At 48.9% G+C, this 23,434-nt stretch overlaps 1 protein-coding gene across 3 annotated transcripts in view; it reads left to right on the top strand.

The window, feature by feature from the left end:
* LARP1 (La ribonucleoprotein 1, translational regulator) overlaps positions 1-21,064 on the top strand; it is a 55,292-nt gene extending 34,228 nt beyond the window's left edge. For 2 of the 3 annotated variants that reach the window (XM_027606890.2, XM_027606889.2), the window contains 13 exons: positions 77-239; positions 1,138-1,282; positions 4,343-4,517; positions 4,640-4,809; positions 6,638-7,030; positions 7,977-8,100; positions 8,226-8,431; positions 8,877-8,983; positions 9,838-9,989; positions 12,420-12,564; positions 15,329-15,438; positions 15,636-15,763; positions 17,340-21,064. In XM_027606890.2, the coding sequence (XP_027462691.1) occupies positions 77-239; positions 1,138-1,282; positions 4,343-4,517; positions 4,640-4,809; positions 6,638-7,030; positions 7,977-8,100; positions 8,226-8,431; positions 8,877-8,983; positions 9,838-9,989; positions 12,420-12,564; positions 15,329-15,438; positions 15,636-15,763; positions 17,340-17,549 (2,228 nt within the window). In that variant the 3' untranslated portion in view covers positions 17,550-21,064. Of the gene's footprint in view, positions 1-76; positions 240-1,137; positions 1,283-4,342; positions 4,518-4,639; positions 4,810-6,637; positions 7,031-7,976; positions 8,101-8,225; positions 8,432-8,876; positions 8,984-9,837; positions 9,990-12,419; positions 12,565-15,328; positions 15,439-15,635; positions 15,764-17,132; positions 17,217-17,339 lie in introns of all 3 variants that reach the window. The other variant, XR_003522318.2, reaches the window with a different exon arrangement.
* The last annotated feature ends 2,370 nt before the right edge of the window (positions 21,065-23,434 follow it).

The raw sequence follows: 23,434 nt of genomic DNA, 5'->3' as shown, positions 1-23,434 counted from the left end.
CGGGATGTCCGAGGGAGTGTGGCGGGGGTGGTGGGCAGGGATCTCCCCTCCCTTATGGCACCCATTTCCCCCGTAGCCCATTTTGACTACCAGTTTGGCTACCGAAAGTTTGATGGTGCAGAGGGGCCTCGCACCCCCAAGTACATGAACAACATCACCTACTACTTTGACAATGTCAGCAGCACTGAGCTTTACAGTGTGGACCAGGAGCTGCTCAAAGACTACATCAAGCGGCAGATGTGAGTGGACAGGAGCCTTCTTGGAGAGAAGCGTAGGGGGTGGGGACATGTCAGAGGATGGCTGCTGGGCAGAGTAGGGATGGGCCGGTCCTTCTGGGGCTGTGCTAGCGGCAGCGGCTGCCCCTGGCTGGAGCTAAGAAAGATCACTGCTGCTCATCCTTTAAGAGCTAATTTTTCATAAAGGTAATATTTATTGCAAAAGTAACACCATATTTGCCTTAAGAAAATTAGAAATTACCACCAACGAAAAGGAGAGGGAATGTCCAGAGTCCACATCCTTCGGCACTTCTCTTTGTAATGGCAGCATGGTCAGAATGCTGGCAAACACCTACGGAGTTCACCCTGTAGGCGAGGCTCAGTCTTAAGTGCTTACAGGCACTGTCTTATTTCGTCCTGCACTTAATTCCTATGAGCTGGGTCTTACTTATCTCCATTGCGGAGATGAGCAGACAGACCCAGGAACTTACCCAGAGTCTCAGTTAGTAAACAACAAGGCACAGATTTGAATCCATTTCTGTCTAATGACAAAACCCTAGCTCCTAATCACTTTGATATATTGTCTCAGTCCAGTGGGGGAGCCATACAAGGAAGCAGATCGTTTCAGGAGAGTGTCACAGTATTTTAGGAGAAGAGAAAGTCACTGGTAACAGTGGAACTGCGTTTTAAGGGTGGATGAGGGATTTGCCAGGCATACAGAGAGGCTGAAGGGTGAGGGGAATGGGTCTGATCTGAGGTTAGGGAGCCCTGACAGGATAGCATCTCTTTCCAGCCTTTAATACTGTACGTATGATAGGGTCAGGGTCGGTCAGAGGCTATGTGAGGTGGCGGGGGTGTGCAGGACGAGAAAGGCCGACTCCTAAGTGACGCAGCAATCCTCCGTCTTCTCCCCTCCCCCTAGCGAGTACTACTTCAGCGTGGACAATTTAGAGCGAGACTTCTTCCTGCGACGGAAAATGGATGCTGACGGTTTCCTTCCCATCACCCTTATTGCTTCCTTCCACCGAGTGCAGGCCCTTACCACTGACATTTCACTCATCTTTGCGGTAGGTCTCCCTCCCTGGGGCTGGGGTGCAGGGGAAGGAAAGGTCCTTACTTACAGAGCTGGGAGTGTGGGCCCTGGCAGAAGACCCTGGAGGAGTCCTCATCTGATGACTTCTGCTAAAGCTTCAAGGCTTGGCCAGCCTCTTTGCCTCCCTCCTTCTCTCCTCTCCCTCTTACTGTGGAAAACTGCAGACATTTACAGAAGTAGACAGAATGGTATGATGAACACGTCGCCCAGCCTCAGCAGTTACCAACTCATGGCCTGTCTTACTCCATCTATCCCCCATCTGTTTCCTCTTCCAAATTACTTTGCAGAAAACATCAGGTAACCTGACATTTCACCTCTGAAAGATAAATACCTGGTAAAAAAACATAGTCACCATATCATTATCACATGTAAAAGATACTAACAGTTCTTAATATGTCCAAACCATCCGCTGGAATTCACCGCACTTGTGGAAAAAAAAAATGTTGTGCTTTATGAGATTCGGGATCCAAAAAAGACCTATGTGTTGTCTTGCTAAGTATCCCCTTCCCCTCTCCTTTTCCTTGCAATTCATTATTTGAATAACCCGGGTTGTATATCTTACCTAATTTCTCATGGGAGGGACACAGTGCTGTCATCTAATGTGTTCTTCTGTATTCCACATTTTTTGTAAGTTGGTGATCCAGAGGCCTGACCGGATTCAGGTCTGGGGGGTTTTCCTCCCTTCTTTGCCAAGGCTGCTTTATAGATAATGATATGTTCTCTCAGGTGGCACATAGCATTTCATTTGTTCTCTCTTGTGATGCAAGCTGCTGTTGATGATCACTGCCTGTTATTTCATTAGGGATTGTGAAATGGTGAAAATCTAATTCTATGGATCTGTCTTCATTTGTTAGCTGGAATACCTCTTTAAGGAGGAACTTTGCTTCATCAGCTATTCAGTTACCAAGAGGTATGGTTTGTACAGAAAGGGTGGATAAATGCTTGATCTTTCTCTTTGTTAATCAGTTGTCAAAATTATGAGTTGATCCCCAATAACTTTCAAGGGTTTGGGTTTGTTTGGTTGTTTTTTTTGTTTTGTTTTGTTTTTTGCTTTAATGTCTTAGTATCATCACCAACCTGTGGATTCTGACATACTGCAGTTGTTTGAACCCATTGCAGTTCATATGCTGAATCCACTTGTCCCATCCGTGGCTAGTGGAACCCTGGTTGATCTGGTACGTTTCCTGCCTCAGATCTGGAATAAGCCATTTTTTCCAAGGAGTTCTAGGTCCTCTCTTCTGGGGAAATGGTATTGATGTACCACACGGTCTGAGTTATAGGGATGTTTGTTACTGCTTTGGTCATTGTTTCTAGAGCCTTTTTTTTTTTTAATACATCAGGAGATTATACTGATATTTTCTATTAAAGTTTAGGACTACAGGGTCGTTTCTTAACACCAATGATCTTTTATCGCTAATACTTTCTCCTATACCCCAAGTCCTAATTGCTGTTGACCTCAACATAATTACTCATTTCTTTTATTCAAGAGTTTATATACCTTATTCTCGTAATAATACCTCTACTACTACTAAAAACATGTTTTTTTCTACTTATACACTCAAATGACTGTATTTTTAAGTACTTGGAATAATCTTTGTGTAGTTTTGTCCCTAATTTGATGTACATTAGTTTTGTTAGTTTCATTTTGCTCTTTTAGGGATTGCTTTTTCCCCTCCAATTTCTAATTTGTTTTGCATTTAGGTAAAACATTTACATGGTTCTAAAGTCAACACGGTATATTCCTAGAAGTCCAACTTAAAATTCTCTCACTTACCTTTCTCCTTTTATTCCCCTGTAGGCAACTCGTTTTGAATCCTTCCATTAAAAAAAAAAGCAAATCCCTCTCAGTGTGTTTGTATCCTTCCCCTGTGTTAGTTAGATGGCAACATGTAATGCATGCATTTCTTCACCTCTTCTTTTGTTTTCACTTAATACATCTGGGAGCTGACTGCGTAATAGTACTTCGTTCCTACTTAGAGTTGCATATATATCTTTCCGTATTTTTGCCAGTGTATCTTTGGTGTAGATTTTTAGAAGTGAGAAGACTGCACTACGGGGCAAATTGCAGACTGCTGGGTTCCCTTTCTTCAGTGACTTCTGCCAGCAGTATAGCGGAGTGCCTCTTGCCCCGGCCTCACCGACAGAGCGTGTTGTCATGTGTTGTGCTGTTGAAGTGTTTCCCCTTTCCACTAAAAAGATTTTTAAAGACAGCTCTCCTCCCTTCTCCACTCTTCATCCTTTTTCCTAGAGATAAACACCTGTAGCAGTTTTGAATCCTAGAAAAATACGTATGTAGTTTGTATGTTTTTATTTAAAAATTTGAACACTAGGGGCACCTGGGTGGCTCAGTTGTTAAGGGTCTGCCTTCAGCTCAGGTCATCATCCCAGGGTCCTGGGATCGAGGCCCGCGTCGGGCTCCCTGCTCAGTGGGAAGCCTGCTTCTCCCTCTCCCTCCCTTGCTTGTGTTCCCTCCCTCGCTATGTCTCTCTCTCTCAAATAAATAAATAAAATCTTAAAAAAAAAAAAATTTGAACACCAGTGGCGTCTTAGACACATTGACCTAGACCTGCTTTTTTATGGCTCTTTCCACCTCAGCACATGTGAGGCTATTTTTTAATGTCTGAGTCGTATACCACTGAATGGTAGTGCCATCATTTATTTTAAATTGTCTGTGTGGTGGCAAGTTGAGTAGTTTCCAATTTTCTCCATATTGCAGTGTTGCTGTGAATGGCTTTTTATTCAAATCTTACACATAATGTCATCTGTCTATGGCTGTGTTTCTCTGCGGGCAGATTAATGTATGTAGAGTGGCAAGGTCACAGGGCAGGTGTGTTTTCCATGTTGGTCCCCTTCTACAAGTTTGAACATCTCATCTGTCTGCCAGTTGTGGAAGATGGTGCCAGTTTTCTTACACCCCTGCCAGCACCAGACTCTCACCTGAGCTCGAGGGGCCCAGTCATCTGTCTGCCAGCCTCCAAGACCTCATTCTGTCCAAGTCTTTTCTCTGCATCGTCTCCTTCCTTCTCCCCTGCAGGCCCTAAAGGACAGCAAGGTGGTGGAGATCGTTGATGAGAAAGTACGCAGGAGGGAGGAGCCGGAGAAATGGCCTCTTCCTGGTCCCCCAATAGTGGATTATTCCCAGACCGATTTCTCCCAGCTTCTCAACTGCCCCGAGTTTGTGCCCCGTCAGCATTACCAGAAGGAAACAGGTAGGTCCTGCTGGCCTGTAGGTGCCTTTGTCTTGTCCTTGCCCCCCAGCCAGCAGACCTCCTTAGAGCTGGCATCAGGAGGAGGACTGGAAGGTTGAGGACGTCACCTTTCCACCCTTCAGAGTCAGCGCCTGGTTCTCCCCGTGCAGTCACCCCAGTGCCAACCAAAACAGAGGAGGTCAGCAACCTAAAGACGCTGCCCAAGGGCCTCTCTGCCAGCCTGCCTGACTTGGATTCGGAGAACTGGATTGAAGTGAAGAAGAGGCCGCGGCCGTCCCCAGCACGGCCCAAGGTGGGTGCGGCCCGGGACTCCGAGGGGCTCAGCCCACAGGCTGGCGGGCTCTGGGGTTGTGATGCGAGCTGAGGTCAGCAGGGACTGTGGGAAAGCTCGTGGGCGCCTGTCATTTTCCAGTGAGGATGACCTCTCAGCTCCCGCTGGGTGAGTTCCTGAGTGGCAGTCTTCACAGGAGGAAGTCCTGTGGCCCCTGGCAGCAGTGTCCCAGGTTTCTTGGTGTTTGGCTCTTTGTCTTGCCCCATTGAAATCGCTGGGGCTGCCGTAGTGCCTGAGTGTGCCCCCGTTGTCCCCTCTGTAAGCCACTCGGGCCCTGTGGAGAGCGAAGGGAAAGGGAGCAGACACATGGCCTGGATGTAGAGTTAGTCTAGATGAGAACACAGGTCTCCGAGCACTGATGGCTGTTGACCTTGGGAAGCTTGTTTAATATCTCAAGTCTTCAGTGTTCCCATTTTCAGATGAAAGAAAGAAGGGCTTAGACTGCTCTAGAAATTGTAAAGCAATATGCCAGTAGTACACGTCGAGTCCACCCCTCAAGAAGTGTTTCCATTTCAAACTAAAACTGGTGCCTCCCTTCCAGGAGCAGATGTGTACTCCCATCTGCCCCATTCTGCATCTCCTCTTGGGAGATCTCTTTGGTCTGGGGCTTGTGAGGAGGCCTCATAGAGACGACCTTGGACTTTGGGTCTCTGAAAAATCTCTGTCTTCTTTTCCATTGTGCCGCTGTGACTGCCTCCCTCTTGTTCACACCCCAACTTTCCTCTCTTCTGGCTGTGCTCCTTCCCGGAGTGTCAGGGATCAGGCCAGAGTCATGACGAAAACAGTGGACAGGGACCTTATGAGGTCCAGGCCCACACACTGTGAAGGTTTGGAAAGCAGACAGGCTTAGCCCCCATTCCAGAATTAGAGCCTTGCTTCCACCTCGCCTATCTTGAGCCTCAAAAGAGAGTAGGTTTGGAGTTTATATGAGAAGCTTTTTGCAAAGCAGGGAATTGACTTTTTGGATATAAATTGTGAGGTGGACAAATGCTTCTGCCCCAAAGTCTCAGATAAATTCATCCTAGCAACACTCTAAAATATTTTCTTTTTGCCAAAAGCACCCTGTTTTCTCTTGTCTCTGGAACATGCTGTTCTTTCTGCCTCGTACACTCTTTGTCCCTGCCTTCATCTGGCCTACTTATGCTCATCCTTCTTCAGTGATTACGTCTCCCAGGAAGCCTTCCCAGGCTGTTCCCACTCCCACCTGTACTTGGTTAAGTGCCTCTCCCTGTGTAGTCCACAAATTTTATTTATAATCTTTACCAACACCACATTGCATTTGGCTGGCTGGTTGTTTGACTTTTCTCCCACAGGACTGTGAGCTGCCTTAAGTCCAAGAATTGTGTCTTCTGTAGGGCATTGTATCAGTGGGCTCTTGCTCACTCATCAAAGAGTCGAGCATCTGCTATTGCTAGGTCCCGGTCTAAGTACTAAGGATATGATGGAAAGCAAGGCAGCCGTGGCCCCTGCCTGATGGAGCTTCCATTTTCTTGGAGAGATTTTGGATAGATGGAATGGATGGCTTAACCTGTAGAACTTACGCTGTGTGCCCACCCCCAGGCTAGGTAAATGAGAGCACAGGTGGCTGTGGGGCCTTGTCACCTCATTGTGAATGACTGTGATGTGAGCTGGGAGAGAGGAAACCGAGAGTCCTGGGGGACTGGCTGCAGGGCTGGCAGCTGTGGCTTGCTGGCATGGCCAGGGCCTCCCTCTGGGCGGACAGCTACAGAGGCTGGTCCAAGGACCCCCTGGTGATCTCACCCCCCATCCTTGATCTTGCCCATTTTAGAAGTCAGAGGAGCCCAGGTTCCTCCACACGACCTCTCTGCCTCAGCAGCTGCCTTCTCAGCAGCTGATGTCCAAGGAGCAGGATGAGCAAGAGGAGCTAGATTTCCTGTTTGACGAGGAGATGGAGCAGATGGATGGGCGGAAGAACACCTTCACCGCCTGGTCTGATGAGGACTCTGACTATGAGATTGATGACCGGGATGTGAACAAGATCCTCATTGTCACCCAGACGCCACCTTATATGCGTCGGCACCCTGGGGGGGACCGCACAGGCAACCACACCTCGCGTGCCAAGATGAGCGCTGAGCTGGCCAAGGTCATTAACGATGGGCTCTTCTACTACGAGCAGGACCTGTGGACTGAGAAGTTTGAACCTGAGTATTCCCAGATCAAGGTGAGGCTCAGACAACAGCAGTGGCGGGCGGGGAGCGTGGAGTGTCTGTAACATATGGGAAGGAGGAAGGCTCATCCGCTCTGTGCCCTTGGGCAGAGTCTCAGTATCCTCGTGTGTGAAAAGGGGGTAGTAATTGACACCCAGCTGGGACATGAAGTGAGGAGAGATGTAGAGACACTTTGTAAGCTCTGTCACCATGAGAGACGATCATTGTGCCGCCTGAACGTCCATGTTTAATGTCCTGACAGTCAGCCACACTGGTGGGGAAGAGAAGAGAAATTGGATTGTTACTTCTCTTAAAAATTTAGGCCTGGGCCGCCTGGGTGGCTCAGTCGTTAAGCGTCTGCCTTTGGCTCAGGTCATGATCCCAGCGTCCTGGGATCGAGCCCTGCATCAGGCTCCCTGCTCCACAGGAAGCCTGCTTCTCCCTCTCCCACTCCCCCTGCTTGTGTTTGCTCTCTGTCAAAAAATAAATAAAATCTTAAAAAAAAAAAAAAAATTCTTAGGCCTATATGAAAGTTTTCAGGAGCTTGTTTTGAGTATGGAGAATAGAGAAAAGACAGGTTTAAAAAAAAATCACTGCTGTCTGGAAACAGTCAAAACTTGTAGGGTTTTAGAGAGTAGCTCTGTGAGGTGAGCCTGTGTAGTAGTAAGCAGCAGGGCGTTTGGTGGAGGTGAGAGACGAGTCGGGTCTGTAGGGAGCTGCTCATCTGTCTTGCTGCAAAGGGGGCTGGGCAGGCGCTCAGTCCTTCTGGGTTGGCACACTCGTGCCCAGGTAACTGGGGCTGGGGAATGGTGTGGGGCAGCTGAGAGCCTGGGGACCAGAATTCCACGTATGTGGACGTGGGAGCTGCCCTCTGCGACTTCCTGCACGTCTTGATTCCTAAACAGGCTGGGGCAGTTTCTTACTAACATTGTCTCCCCACCCATCTTTTATCCTTTGCAGCAAGAAGTCGAGAACTTCAAGAAAGTCAACATGATCAGCCGGGAGCAGTTTGACACACTAACCCCAGAGCCCCCAGTGGATCCCAACCAGGAGGTCCCTCCTGGGCCACCCCGCTTCCAACAAGGTGAGAGAGAGGTGACACCTGGGACCCCAGCCTGAGTGGGCGAATACAGCCCTCTGACAGGGGGCCTCCCAGGTACAGACGGTCACAGGCCTACCCCTGCTCACTGGCCCGCTCTCCCTCTGCAGTCCCCACTGATGCCCTGGCCAACAAATTGTTTGGTGCTCCTGAGCCCTCCACCATCGCCCGTTCTCTACCAACCACTGTCCCAGAGTCGCCAAACTACCGCAATACCAGGACCCCCCGCACTCCCCGGACACCGCAGCTCAAAGACTCGAGTCAGACATCACGGTTTTACCCAGTAGTGAAAGAAGGACGGACGCTAGATGCCAAGGTGAGGCGCTCCTGCTGGGGGGCTAAGAGTCTTGGGCTCACTTAACTACGTTCCAGTGCTTTGCTGCTTTCCCTTGCCTAAGCCAAGAGACGGCCAAATCCCAGACCTGCTCTGTGTTCTTAGGCTGGTGGGCCCACCCGGGATCGAGTGGCCACATCTGAGAGAGGGACTGGGTGTGGAGGTGGTGGCCCCATGTCATCATGATAAGGCCCAAGGAGGATTGACCACATGTGGATCCTTGGGCTCCCAAGCCTCGATTTCCTCACCTCTGAGATCGGCATACCATTTCCTGGCTCAGAGCTGTGAACCTCATGTGTGAGAGGCTAGATATGAAAATGCTTTGTAAATTGTGAATAACTCACATGAGGGGATCTTAGTCCTATAAATGCTTGGTGTTCCTCAGAGTTCTGTGAGTTAATAGCAAATTCTGGACTGACCTTTGCAGATGCCTCGGAAAAGGAAGACAAGACACAGCTCAAACCCGCCCCTGGAGAGTCATGTGGGCTGGGTGATGGATTCCCGCGAGCACAGGCCCCGGACGGCTTCCATCAGGTGCCAGCATGGTGGAGAGGAGAGATGAGGCTGACGGCAGGGTGGGTGGGAAAGCCAGGCAGTTGACGGGACCAAGAAGGAACCTCTTTGGTCTCTAAATTAAAGAAAGGGACCCTTATTAACCTAAATCCAAAAATCGAGACGTCTAGAAAAGGTAATCCAGGGCCTGGGAAGGTTTTCCCAAAGAAGTGGTGTCACAGCCACCTGGGACCAGATTCTCTCAGAGAGAAGAATATCTGTGAATTGATTTCAGGGGTGATATGTGCTGCCTGCCTCAGGATAGCCAGGTCATTAAATAAAAATAAAGATTCCTGGGCCCCATCCTAGATGCACTGACTCAGCTTCTTGGGGGTAGGGTTCAGGTCCTCCCCTCCCCCCCCGCCCCTGAAAATTGCCCCGGTGTTCCCTGTTCAAGAGCAACATTTGGGAGCCCCTGTCCTGTGCACTCTCCTCCCTGCAGAGATGGTGCAGACGGAGAATAGGCATGGTTAAAGGAAAACACAGATGGACTACCCCATAATAGCTCATCAAAGAAAGTTAAAGGTGAACTTGGGATAAACAAATGCTTCTAAAGCTCGGATTTGGGCATTGTGCCGATCTGGGATGTAAAACAGTCCATGACCCAGGTCAAGTTTCCCAGTCTCTGAGCCTCAGTGGCTGCTTTGTAAAACCCACCAAAGGTCAACTCGAGTGATTCGGGCTGAAGGATGTAAGTTGGCCTTCCACAGTACTTAGGGCTCTTTGTTGCCCTTTGAGAGGCTCGAGCTTGGCTAATGGAACAGAGGGGCTCCTCCTCACCTGATGGCCAGCCGCTCCAGGGAACCCGGTGACACTGTCTCTCTCCTGGCCTCTAGCTCCAGCCCCTCAGAAGGGACACCTGCAGTTGGCAGCTATGGCTGTACGCCTCAGTCTCTGCCCAAGTTCCAGCATCCTTCCCACGAGCTGCTCAAGGAAAATGGCTTCACACAACACGTCTACCACAAGTACCGTAGGCGCTGCCTTAATGGTAAGAAGCACAGGGGCAGAGGGCCCTAGCCTTTGGGGCCACTACTTAAGTCCAGAATTTAAGTGCTGGTGGAGCAGGTGATACTGCTTTCTCTGACCTTAGAGCAAGAAGGATTGCAGTTAGACTTGGGCCAGGTAGTTTTGGGATATAGGAGGCTAAAAGAATCTGATACTGAGAACATTTCTGTTCTTTGATCCTTCTCTATTGATAATAAAAAATATCAAAAGTTTATCTATTTCTGGCATGACTGCTAAGTCAACTATTGTCCACTGTGATCCACTGTTGATCATAAAAGGGTGTGCATGGGGTGGCATAGATTCTCTAGAGCAGGGGTGGCTTAACCATGGCCTGTGGACCAAATCCAGCTAGCTACCTATTTTTGTACAGCCCCTGAGCTAGGAACAATTTTTACATTTTTAAGGGCTTATGAAGGAAAAAGAGAGGAACTTATGACCGAGACCACATGAAGCCTGTAAAGCCTAAAATATTTACTCTGGTCTTTGATAGGAAAAAGTTTGCTGACCCCTGCTCTTAGAAGACAGTGTAAGGAAAGAATCTCTAAGATATTCCCATGTGTTTCCTTTTATCACAGAATGAGATGTCTCTTAACTGTAGGATTCTGTCAGGTTGGCTGTAAAGATGCTCAGAAGCAGCCTTAGTGCTCCCCTGTAGTTCTCGCTAACTGCCGCACCCCTTTTCAGTTAGCAGCACAGGGCTGCTGAATGCTCACTCATCTGCCTTACTCCGTGTGCTTGTGTGTGGTGACCGCATTATGGAGCTAGAACTCACATACTCCACAGTTGACCCATTTAAAGTGTATGGTGCAGTGGCTTTCAGTATATTCCAGAGTTGTGTGTCTATCCCCAGAATTGATGTTAGAACATTTTCATCACCACCGGAAGAAACCCTGTGCCCCTTACAGGTCACTTCCCATCTCCATCGCTGCAGCTCCTCCCAGGCCTGCACAACCTCCAGTCTGGGTGGACCTACCGGTTCTGGGCTTTTCTTGGCAATACAGTCATCTGATCAGCAGTCCTTTGTGACTGGCTTCTTCTTGAGCATGCAGTTCTCACACTTCATCTCCGTTGTAGCATGGCGCCGGTGCTTCATTCCTCTCCTTGGCCCTGGTGGCACTCCAGCAGAGGGGAGGATACGTCGCGTCATGTCTGTCTGTCCGTCACTGATGGGCCTTTGGATTTCCACGTTCCGTTTATGATGAATAATGCCGCTATGAACATGTCCATTTTTTGTGGATGTAGGTTTTCATTTGCAGGGTCATGTGATAACTCTTGTGTTTAACCTTTGGAGGAATTGTGAGACTGTTCTCCAAAGCGGGGCCACCATTTGTTGTTCCTGACAAAGTATGAGGCTTCTGAGGGCTCCCTGTCCTCCCAACACTTGTTGTCTATCTTTCTGATGATCGCTATCCTAATAGGTGTGAGGTAGATAGGTGATACCTCCTCGTGGTTTCCATTTGCGTTTCCCCAATAGCTGTTCATGTTGAACATTTTTTTCATGTGCTTATTGGCCATTTGTATATCTTTGGAGAAATGTCCATTCAGATCCTTTGCCTACTTTTTTAACTAGATTATTTGTCTTTATTATTAAATTATAAGAGTTCTTTATATATTCTAGGTACAAGTCCTTTAACAGATTTCATGATTTGCAAATACTTTTTCCCCACTCTGGGTTGTTTTCTCACTTTGTTGATATTGTCCTTTGAAGCACAGAGGTTTTTAGTTTTTTATTTTATTAATTTTTTTAAGATCTTATTTATTTATTTGACAGAGATAGAGAACACAGTAGGCAGAGCGGCAGGCAGAGGCAGAGGGAGAAGCAGACTCCCCGCTGAGCGGGGAGCCTGATGCGAGACTCGATCCCAGGACCCTGGGACCATGACCGGAGCCCAAGGCAGATGCTTAACCGACTGAGCCACCCAGGCGCCCCTAGGTTTTTTAATGATACTAAATATATCTCTTCTTTTGTTGTTTGTGCTTTGGTGTTGTGTATTTTTAATGTTACCATTTTGTAATTGTTAATATTGTAGGACTCTGAAAATAATGATTGGTGATGAATAATGAATATAAGTTGTTGGATTGCCAAATTATTTGTTCATGCTTTTCCTTGTTCTAACTACGCTTGTGAGCAGGAGTATTTGAGGTGAACAGCTAGACCACGGTGACCTGGTTTAGAAGCTGATGCCACCTGCTTGTGTTGAGGTCAGGTCCAGTGTCCAGCAGCAGGGCCTGACATAGGATAGTGCTCAGTAACTGTCTCTTCAAAGACCAAAAGGACAGGCGATGAGCAAAGGAATTGGGAGGGGAGGGGGTATAGGAGAAAGGACCAAAGTCCTTGATCCCAAGAACATTTGTCCCCTGAATCACAGGCAGTGTGACCCTGATCCGTCTTTCCTCCTTCCTCCCCCATCAGAGCGGAAACGCTTGGGCATTGGCCAGTCTCAGGAGATGAACACTCTCTTCCGCTTCTGGTCCTTCTTCCTCCGAGATCACTTCAACAAGAAGATGTATGAGGAGTTTAAGCAGCTGGCTCTGGAGGATGCCAAAGAAGGCTACAGGTGAGCGGCATGGGGGGGTGCAGGCTGGGGGGGGGTTGGGGTCTGGCTGGTGCTTGCAGGGGCTTGAGGAGTCCCTGGTGGGTCCGCCTCCAGAAGTGTAACCAAAAATCTCTGTGTGTATCCCAAATATACTTTATAAAAAGATGATGATTTTTGAATGAGTAATAATGTTCACATGGTTCAAAATGCAAAGAGGTCAAAAGTTATATCATGAGAAGTCTCCTCATCCCTGTTCACCTGCCTCCAGTTCCTTTCCCCACAGATAGCAAGCACGGTCAGAAACCTGAGGCCTTACCTAAAAATACTTCACTTGTGTAAGCAAGAATATCCCTGTAGTCTCCCACTAGGCCCCTGTTGTTTACACAGAGGATAGCCTCTATTAGATACTATTTTGCACCTTTTTTAATACTGTATTTTTTTAAAGATTTTATTATTTGTTTGTTTGTTTATTTATTTATTTATCAGAGAGAGAGAGAGCACAAGCAGAGGGGAGCAGCAGGCAGAGGGAGAAGCAGGCTCCCTGCTGAGCAGGGAGCCCGATGTGGGGTTCGATCCCAGGACCCTGGGACCATGACCTGAGCCGAAGGCAGACACTTAATGACTGAGCCACCCAGGTGTCCCTAATACTGTATTTTAGAGATCATTTTGTATCCATACATAAATAACTTTCTTGTTCCTTTTTATAGCCTGTACAGTCTTACCCTGTATGGATGTACCATAGCTTATTTAACCAGTCTCCTGTTAATAGATATTTTGGTTGTTTTCAGTATTTTGCTATTAAAAAACAAATACCTGGGGTGCCTGGGTGGCTCAGTGGGTTAAGTGTCTGCCTTTGGCTCAGGTCATGATCCCGGGGTCCTGGGATCAAGCCCCTCATCGGGCTCCCTGCTCGACGGGGACCCTGCTTCTCCCTCTGCCTGCTGCTCCCCACTGCTTGTGCTCTCTCTCTCTCTGACAAATAAATAAATAAAATATTAAAAACAAAAACAAATACCTTTAGAAGACACCTTTCTTCCCCCCAAGTAAAAGGTTTTCTCTATAAGTGATTTGAAAAGTACAGAAATGTTTAAAGAAGCCGGAGGGAAACACGCTTCAATCCAGAGATAACCAGTGTTAATGTCCTGCCATATTTAATGCATTTAGATCATCACATGAATGCCATCTTGTGTCTTACTCATCATGTATAAGCATGAGCCTTTTTCCGTGTTGTTAAAATATTTAACTTTTTTGCCTTCTTATAGAAACTTGTACATGCTTTTTGCTGGAAGTTTAGAAAATATAGATAAGATCATTTGAAAATCCCAACTCCCAGAGATAACCAGTGTTAATATATTTAAGTATGTACCCTTCCAGACTTTGCATGCATGTGTGGATGTGAAAATTGCATATTTGTTTATAAAATGGGCTCATTCTCCCGTAACATTTTGAAACATATCTTTTCCACTTGATAATCTATCATAAGTATCTCTCAGTATCCCTCATTGTATATTTACATTATAATTTTTTTGAAAGATTTATTTATTTGAGAGGGAGCGAGCGAGTGAGCAAGCATGCACACGCGTGGTGGGGAGGGGCAGAGGGAGAGGGAGAGAGAAACTCCCAAGCCGACTATGCTCATTGTGGAGCCCAACATGGGGCTTGATCCCATAACCCTAAGATCACTACCTGGGCTGAAACCAGAAGTTGGACACTCAACTGACTGTGCCACCTGGGTGCCCCTACGTTGTAATTCCTAATAGCTTATATTCTGTTGTACAGATTTACCATGATTTTTCTTAACTACTTCTCTAAGACATTTAAATTTTGTTTAATAATGTTATGAACAGTTTTGTACATCCGTAAAATATAAAAATGTATTTTTGGTCATTTTCTTGGCATGTTCCTAGAAGTAAATTTTTTTTTTTTTTTTTTAGATTTTATTTATTTATTTGAGAGAGAGCAAGCACAAGTGCAGGGCGAGGGGCAGAGAGAGAGGGAGAAGCAGACTCCCCGCCACCGAGAAGGAACCCCAGTGCGGGGCTCGATCCCAGGACCCCAAGATCACGACCTGAGCCGAAGGCTTAGGTGCTTAACCGACTGAGCCACCCAGGTGCCCCAGAAGTAAAATTTCTGAAGTCAGATAGCAGACCTACTAATTGACACAGTCATATGACTTTGTAGAGAGCTCATCCCAAGGATTGGCAAACTTTCTGTAAAGGGACAGATGAGAAGTATTTTAGGCTTTTCAGGACATGGGGTGGGGGGGGTCTCTGTCACAACTACTCAGCTCTGCTCTTCTAGCACAAAGCAGCCAGTGACTTCAGGAACAAATGAGTGTGGGCAGGGGGCCCTTGTTCATTTGGCTAGAGTTTGCTGACCCCTGGCAAATCATAAACTGCTAGACCCCACTTAGACTAGCATTAAATGTTAGCCTTCTTAAAGATTAGTTACCATTTTCTTTTTTTTTTTTTTTAAGATTTTATTTATTTATTTGAGAGAGAGAGAATGAGACAGAGAGAGCAGGAGGGGGGGAGGGTCAGAGGGAGAAGCAGACTCCCCGCTGAGTGGGGAGCCCGATGCGGGACTCGATCCCAGGACTCCGGGATCATGACCTGAGCCCGAAGGCAGTCACTTAACCAACTGAGCCACCCAGGCGCCCTAGTTACCATTTTCTTGATAATCCATCTGCTTAAACGGTTTCCTAGTTCACTGATGATGCAGGTGCGTTTCCTTGTTTTACAAATAAAGAAACTGTGACCCAATTTCACTGGCTTGTGTTCCACAGATATGGTTTGGAGTGCCTTTTTCGATACTACAGTTATGGCCTGGAAAAGAAGTTCCGGCTGGACATCTTCAAGGATTTTCAGGAGGAAACGGTGAAGGACTATGAAGCTGGTGAGAGCTGAGTTGGAGCTCTGCAGGGCCTGGTCATCCAGGTCTTCTTTCCCTTCTCCCTGCCCGGGTCAACCCGGGTCAGCCTGTGTATCAATCTCATCCCACCTCCTGCTCCCCTGAGCCTCTTTATTCTCAACTCCTCACCAGTCCGGCTTCTCTCTGACCTTCTCTCTACCTCTGCCTCTTCTTTCCTGTAGGCCAACTCTATGGACTGGAGAAGTTCTGGGCCTTCTTGAAATATTCCAAAGCCAAAAATTTGGACATTGACCCCAAACTTCAAGAATACCTCGGCAAATTCCGACGTCTCGAAGACTTCCGAGTGGATGTGAGTGAAAGTCTCTCATCTTTCTCACCCCTCTCCTGGACAGAAAACTGGACCAGAGATCAGGATACCTGGTTCTGGTCCCAGCTGTGCCACTAGCCTAGGGACCCTTTCCCCCCATCGGTCCTTAGTGTCTTCACCTGTAAAATAGAGGATGAGAAGGTGGACACTGACAGCTAATTGGAGGGGGTTGTATGGTTGCTCCTGCCTCCTTCCCATGGTCCTGTAGCTAGCTGAATATCATAATGGTCTCTCCCTTTTGTCTCCTACCCCTCCTTGCTGGTGAGCCCTAGTCAGCCATTACTAGTTGACTGGGATGAGTACCCAGGTAAATTGGGTTTTTTCTCTCTTTCCTTGCTTTTTCTGGAAGAGGCCAGTTCCAACCATAGAAGTTTGTAAGTTATGTGTAACACCCCACCATCGCCGCCACCAGCCCTATCTTCTTGTAACAGTGACTCAATGGTGCCACCCAGTGGTGGGTCAGGGTTATTGCTACTGGGCATATCCAGGGAAGCAGTAGAGTGATGGATGTCTCTGTGTTTTAAGTGCTTCAGGGACTCCAGAGATAAGTGAGACTTTCTTTCTTTCAGGGGGTTTGTAATGTAGTAGAGCTGTGCTGGTCATCTTATTCCCTTGAAACCTTTTAGCAAAAAGACAAATATAAGTAAATAGCAGTAAGAGTCCTTACATGTATTAAAAAATTGCCATTGAGTGATTCCTGTGTGCCAGGCACTGTGCTAGGCACTTTATATTGAGCTCCTTGAAGCTTTACAATGTGGTGAGGAGGCAGGGTTTATTGTTGCTTTTGCTGTACCGGTGGGTAAATGGAAGCCCACAGCCGCCCAGTGAGATGGTGGCAGTGCTGCTCAGCCCTCCCAGGATAAAGATGAATCTGTTTTCTTCCATCCTTAAGCACCTCATTGCTTGGGGGTTGGGCGGGGGGGGGGACACATGTACAGAGAAGCCTTGTAGCAGGAAGACCTGTGGAGGGTGGGACAAGAAGGGCTGAGCTCTGGCCCCCAGAAAGGGAAGGAAATGTCCTCGAGGTCACTGGACCTTTGGTAGCCGTGAGGCCAGACTGGATCATGGTCTGACTCTTAGGTCAGTGTCCTCTTTAGGGCTTAGAAGGAGATGAGGCAGTCCCCTGGAGCATCTGGGCCCTCTGAGTGGAGATGTCTCAGCATATTGCATGCCACAGGCCCCGCATCATCCCTTCTCAGAAAGGGAGCAGAGACTTGTGTGGGTGAGGGCCTGGGCTTCAGAGGTAGGTGGGTCGAGTTCACGTTTTGTTGGCACTGGTTATAAGATGTGGGACCTTGGGCAAATTATTTCTTTGTGCTTTACTTTTGGGATGATCGTGTCTCCATCAAAGGGCGGTGCAGAGCCCCATGAGTGAATGTGCGGAAAACAGCGTGGGGCTGGGCATCTTGGCACAGAGATGTGCTTCATAAAACTGGTAATTAGTTTTTAAGGTTATACCTGTTATCTACATTTGGAGGTAAGAAGTCTCCAGAGAGCCCTGGCAAGGAAGGGGGTGTGGGTAGTGGCCCCTAATCACCTGTGACTCCCTCTGTTACAGCCCCCCATGGGTGAGGAGGGCAACCACAAGCGACATCCAGTGGCAGCAGGAGGTGGCGGCGGTGAGGGCAGGAAGCGGTGCCCCTCCCAGTCTTCCAGCAGGCCCACCACCATGATCAGCCAACCTCCCACACCACCCACTGGCCAGCCCGTCCGGGAAGATGCCAAATGGACAAGCCAGCACTCGGACACACAGACTTTGGGAAAGTGAAAAGCCTGTTAGCCCTGGGGTTTTTGGGGGGGGGAAGGGGGGGTGGGCGAAAGTCCATGGGGGTGCCCAGTCCCAGGAGAGGGGACAGAGAAGGGACAGGCCTAGAGTCATTAGAATGGGCCTTCGTGCTGAGTAGCAACATGTACACCATTTGGGCTATCAGAGGTACCCCTGGGCAGGAGCCTCCACACATCCCCTTCCCCCTCCTCTCTCCATGACTCTTCTTCACATCCTAGCTTCTTCTAAGGGGGGGAGGGAAAGGGGGAGATTTTTTTTATATATATATATATATATATATATCAAGTTTTAAATTATTGATAGTTCGTCTGGATTACCAAAATCACTCTGTAGCCCTGCCCGCGGCTGGTAGGCCGCCACCCTGGTTCCCACCCACAGCCTCCTCCTGCTCCCCCTCAAGCCAACTATGCAGCCCACAAGAAGGCCCTGTGGGCCCCATTGCCCAGCACAGTCCCATGGAAGGCTCTGGCAGCGTCCCTGGGCCCCACGAGCACCAGCCCCCTGATCATCTGGGGCTTGCCATCACCATGTTCTCCCCCTGCTGTCCCCACCATGCCCTTCTGCCATCTTCTGGGAGAAGGAAACCAAAGGATCTAGAAGTGGGGGCGGGGGAAGGTTTCATCCTCTCCCCACCCCCCTCTCCCCATACCCCTTACTCCCCAGCCCAGAGAGACGCTGCTCATACCAGAAAAGACTATTGAAAGATGATTTATTTTATTTTTCTCTGACCTTTCCATCCTTGGAAGAAAAAAAAAAAAAAAAGACAAAATCGACCATAAAAGACCAAAAAAATAAATCAGAAAACCCCCACCTAATCCACAGAAAGTGATGTCTTTCCCCTACCCTTGGATTTTGTTTTTTGTTTTGTTTTGTTCTTGGAAATAATATTTTTTTAAAAGTTGCCTTATTGTGGAGCGGGAATCTGAAATACCCAAATGCCTGTTTTCCTCGGCGGAGTCACCTCGAAGAGCTCACACCTTCTCTGGACGTGCCTGGGCTGGCTTGGCTAGAATCTTTCTCTGGACTGAGTTGCATGTACAGTGCCTCCTGCCTGTAGGCAAGAGAGTTGGGGGCGGCTCCGATCAGAGCCGTGCCCGAAATACCCCTGCTGTTGCATCGTTGGAAGCTGACGTCCTGTGTCTGTACTCTGCTGCCACTGTCGTGTCCTCGCTCTGCTTGCTGTTGCTTCATGACAGGCCCAGTCCTGCCATGACACCCTTCATCCTACCCTTGGAACCCCAAGGCCAGGTTGGCTTCAAACTGTTGAAGAAGAGCATTGGCCTGGACCTGGGACACACTTGGCCTCAGCTTGACCGTCTCCCCCACCTCCAAGGGGAAAGGCGAACACCTGGCAGCTGAGGCTTGGAAATGTGTTGCCCTGAAAGATCTGAGACCTCAAGGAGGCTTTGTCTCCGAACAGGTGGAGAAGGATGCCATTCTCCTCCCTCGGGTCTGGTGGGGTCTCCCCATCTTGCATCCCCCCTCTGCAAGCCATCTCTGCCCACCCTCCAATTGACCCTGCCTGGGAACGAGGGATGAGGAGGATTTGGGGGCTGGGGGGAATCCTGCCAGTTGGAGAAGCCCCGCGGCAGGAAGGTATATGTGGACATAGAGTATACCTGACTTCTCTTCTCCAGCCACTGACTGCTTGGATTGGGCTGTGAGTGATAATGGAATGGCTGGAGTTCTCCTGGCTTCCGAAGCTGGGGAGGGTGACGAAGGACTGACCCACACAGGTTGAGCTGTGTGCCGGGTGCGGGCGTGGCGACACGTTCACCGCTGGTGGGGGCCGGGCAGCACAGAGAAGCTGATGGCAGTGTCGCCGCATCGCTGACACTTCTCAGCCCTCCTTTTTTAACCGCTTCCTCTGGGGGGCCCAAAGACCGGGAGCGCTAGACAGTATCCCAGGCTGGCACGGGCTTGCCCTCTGCTTTCGGCCTGTGTCCTTCCCCACCTCTGCCCTCCCAGTGGTTCGTATGTGGGAAGCCCACCTCAGTTCCTGTGACCCGCTTGTCTCGGAAGTCAAGGATGAGTGTCTGGTCTCTGCTCTGAAAGTGGGATCTGGGCCTTTCCCTGCTGTCTGGTACCTGCCCCATGTTGTACCAGACACCGGACTCCTGTGCCCCCTCTTCCTTCCCTTTTTACCCCCTTTCTTTCCTTCGGATCGCTCAGCCCTGTACTGTATCCAGCACCGTAGAACCTCACTGTTTGTCCTCTGCTGGGTTTGGGGGCACAAGGAAGCCTTGGGGGTGTGCAGAAAGGCTTTTCTCATCTAGAGTTTACTCCCAGGCCAGGGGGCTGCCATCCCCTCCCTGATCCTCCCACAGACACCCTAGAGAGAGGAAGCCCCTTCGGGGTGGGGAGGTGAGGACTTCATCTCAACGCAGGCTGAGGACGGGGGGAGGGGGCTTTTATTTTTTTCCTTTTTTTGTAACATGTTAGGAGTTAATGTTGCAAAGAGTAGTTTACATCTTCACTTTCTGAAGACACTTGAATTTAGGACCGACGTATCTGTGACAGGCATGCCAGGAGCGGCCAGAGCCATTGGGGCTTGCCGCTTCTCACCCACCACTCTCCCGTGGGGGTCCAAGACCTGAGACACAAAGCAGCAGCCTGCCCAAACCCTTCTCATCCTGTACCCTTCCATGACTGGTCCACTCCAATACGACCTCTGGGCATCAAACATCACAAGGTCTGTGTGCCTCAGCCCTGCTAAGGGGCAGGTTTCTCTCGCCCTCTTCTGAACCTGGGAGCAAATGCACTACCCGTAGAGAGTGGCTGCCTGGCCCTGCCCCAGCCTGGATCCCCGGGGCTCGGGTCCAGGTGCTGAGACCCCATGTCAAAGTTGTTAACGTTTTTGTTTTGTTCCATTGTAGCTCTTCTTTTTTTCCCCCCCTTTCCTGATGATTGATTTTACAAAAGAAAGTAAGCTGCTCAGAAGGCCCTGGAAGTGGGGAGGAGGGGCAAGGAAGATGACTAGACTAGACAAGGGGCAAGGGCGGGTGGGGGTGGGTTTTGGTTTTGGTTTTGGTTTTGGTTTTTGCCCAAAAGCCTGGGTACAGCGGTCTGGATCATCTGGTGCCCTCATGAGTGGGACCCGAAGTATGTCCTGTGTGAAAGGGTCCCTGGATTTGCCCCAGCCCCCACGCTCTCCTTCAGCCATGTTGATGGCAGAGGCAGAGAAGATCAGAACTTATAGCCCATTTCTCACTGGAGAGGAAAACTTGTCATCTGGCTTTGCGGAGAAGGTTCCACCTTATGCTCATAGTACATTATCTTTACCATGTGCTAGGATATCACATTTAAAAGGACAAAATGTAAAATACTTGAATGAGCTTGTATTATAACATTAATATTATTGAGAGTATCTGCTTTCCAGGCTGAAGTGATTCATTCATTATTCTAGTCCTGCTTTAGTCCTTTGTAATTTGTGGTAATTATGCTTTTCTTTTTAATACAAAAAAAATGTATAAAAATAAAAACTTGAAAAGGCAAAATACTGGCTGGTCTCCCATCTGGGGTACAGCTCTTGAGGGATGGAGCCTGGTTAGGGTTCCCTTAGATCCAGGGGAACACTGCACTCGGAATGTGTACGTGAAAGCTTTGCAGGGCTCTGCCCTTGGGCTTGTGAGGAATCTGCCTAGGGAACAGACTCCCGAGGCAGCTAATGAATGCATCCAGGTGAATTCCTCAGTGCTTTTTTTTTTTTTTTTAAGATTTATTTATTATTTATTTTGAGAGAGTGAGAAAGAGAGAGAGTACATAAGAGGGGGGAGGGTCAGAGGGAGAAGCAGACTCCCCGCTGAGCAGGGAGCCCGATGCGGGACTCGATCCCAGGACTCCAGGATCATGACCCGAGCCGAAGGCAGTCGCTTAACCAACTGAGCCACCCAGGTGCCCATTCCTCAGTGCTTTTGAGAGCTTCTGCCAACCTTGAATTCACACCCATCTTGTGTCTTAGGTGAGACACGGCAGTGATAGCCGGAGCCACAGAACGGAGAGCTGCCAGTGCGGCAGCTCCGGGGGCTTCTGCCCATTTGCCCGGCTCCCGGGATTTCCATCCTCTGGCTGTGGCCTGGCATCTTGTAAGGAGACAGCCAGGAAGGTTGCCGTGATGCCTCACACACGGCCCGCACAGCCGCTCACCGAACAGACTTCCCCGCTAGGGTGTAGAGGACTAACGGTTCAGCACTCTGTGGCCTTAGAGGAATCCAGGTCAGCCAGCGAGCCCCGAGGATTGAAGCTAGGAAAGGCTGGAATGGTGACTATACCCCACCCCACCCGTGACTGGCCCCTGGGCTATTGGTGGCTTTTCACTGACCTGTGAAGCCAGGTACTGGCCAGGAGTAACATTGAGAATGCTAGTCTGGCCTCGATGTAGAATTACAAAACTAGAAGTGAGGCATGGCCTTCCTTACTCAATCTGACAACTCGTTCATGCCTGGCACTTGAGCATCCCATCAGAAACATTTTCCCAAAGAATTCCACCATTCTTCATGTGGGCAGGTGCTTTAGGACCACCAATGGCCTCCATAGGCTGAAGGAGAGTTTAGGAGATGGTTACCAGGGCTTCTGCAGAGGGATTTGAGGACAGGAAGACAGACCCTACTTCCACAACCTGGTAGGGATGCTCATGAGAGTGGCCACTAATGATTAATTGCATTGCCGTGGCTCCCAGAGATGCCACGTGATCGAGAGCAACGGAACTAGTCACCGTCATGGAGAGAAAACACAGAAGCACCTACCAGAATTAAAGAGAGACCAGTTTATTTTCCCTTTCACCTTCCCCTTTCACCTTCTTGAGGTCTGTCGGGAATTTGGGGACCTCAGCCTTTTCTTAAGCCTCATTTGTTCACTGGCCCCTCTGTCAGAGCCCAGCCACGTGGCTGCCAAAAGGGATGAGAGACTGACAGCCTCTTGACCCTCTACAGTACCTCAAAGTCTAAGACATGGGAAAAAAAGGCATCCGTTCTTCCTCTTTCTCCACTCTCCTCATTCCCTACCCTTTTTAAGTATACTGAAGATGGGCTATTTCCCAAGTGTTGACTTGTAAGAACAGGTTGTGGGTGCAGGCTGGCAGCTGTGACACTTTAGACCGCTGGTGCCCCAGAAGCTGTACTTTAAGCTCAGGGCATGGGTGTCCTGGGGACAGGGCCAGGCCCACCCAGGCCAGAGTGGGGCGGGTGGGGTTTGGGAAGCCAAGGAAGATACTTTCTGGTAAGCACCTGGTCGGTGTACTGGGCAGGTCCGGAGTTGTAGGGCTGATATGACGGAAGGAGTCTTAGATCTGCTTGGAGACTTGACCCTACCTGATATTAAGGTATTTTATAAAACAATGGATGGTTTTCTTGACAGAGCTGAACGTTCAGGAATAGACCCAAATATATAACAAGGATTTAGTAACTGATAATGGTGGTCTTGAAACTGTCCTTGGGAGCTGCAGGGTTCCTGACAATGGCTGGCTGCTGAGGGAAGGCCAGGCTGGGGACTGTTGAAACCCAAGCAGCTCTTTGGTTTTGTTTTAGATAATAAGGTTCCTGACAAAGTTTCATTTGAAATAAATGGTGTTGAGAAAGCTGGTTAATCATTTGGGGGAAAATGAGGGTTTTGCCCTTTGGTCAGTCATGTTTTTCTTGCCTTCTCACTGGAGGAAGAGGGTTCTAGCCTCCTCAGTTGGGTGTCCCCAAAGGTCAGGAACTCTGACCCTTCCCTCTGTGGATAAAAGGGCCTCCAGCTTAGCAGGTTAACCCGGTTTGGCCTTTGGTTTCCATGTTTCCATGTATGGCTGAAGGTAGGTGTTGGGGTTTGGTGTGCACCTCTTTGATATCTCAGTTTTAATCCAGGGAGGAGCTTTCTGTGATTGACAT

Source organism: Zalophus californianus, chromosome 5 (genome assembly GCF_009762305.2).
Source record: "Zalophus californianus isolate mZalCal1 chromosome 5, mZalCal1.pri.v2, whole genome shotgun sequence".
Classification (NCBI taxonomy): domain Eukaryota; kingdom Metazoa; phylum Chordata; class Mammalia; order Carnivora; family Otariidae; genus Zalophus; species Zalophus californianus.
Note: the sequence above shows the minus strand (reverse complement) of the source record. Positions and strands in the feature narration are given on the sequence as shown.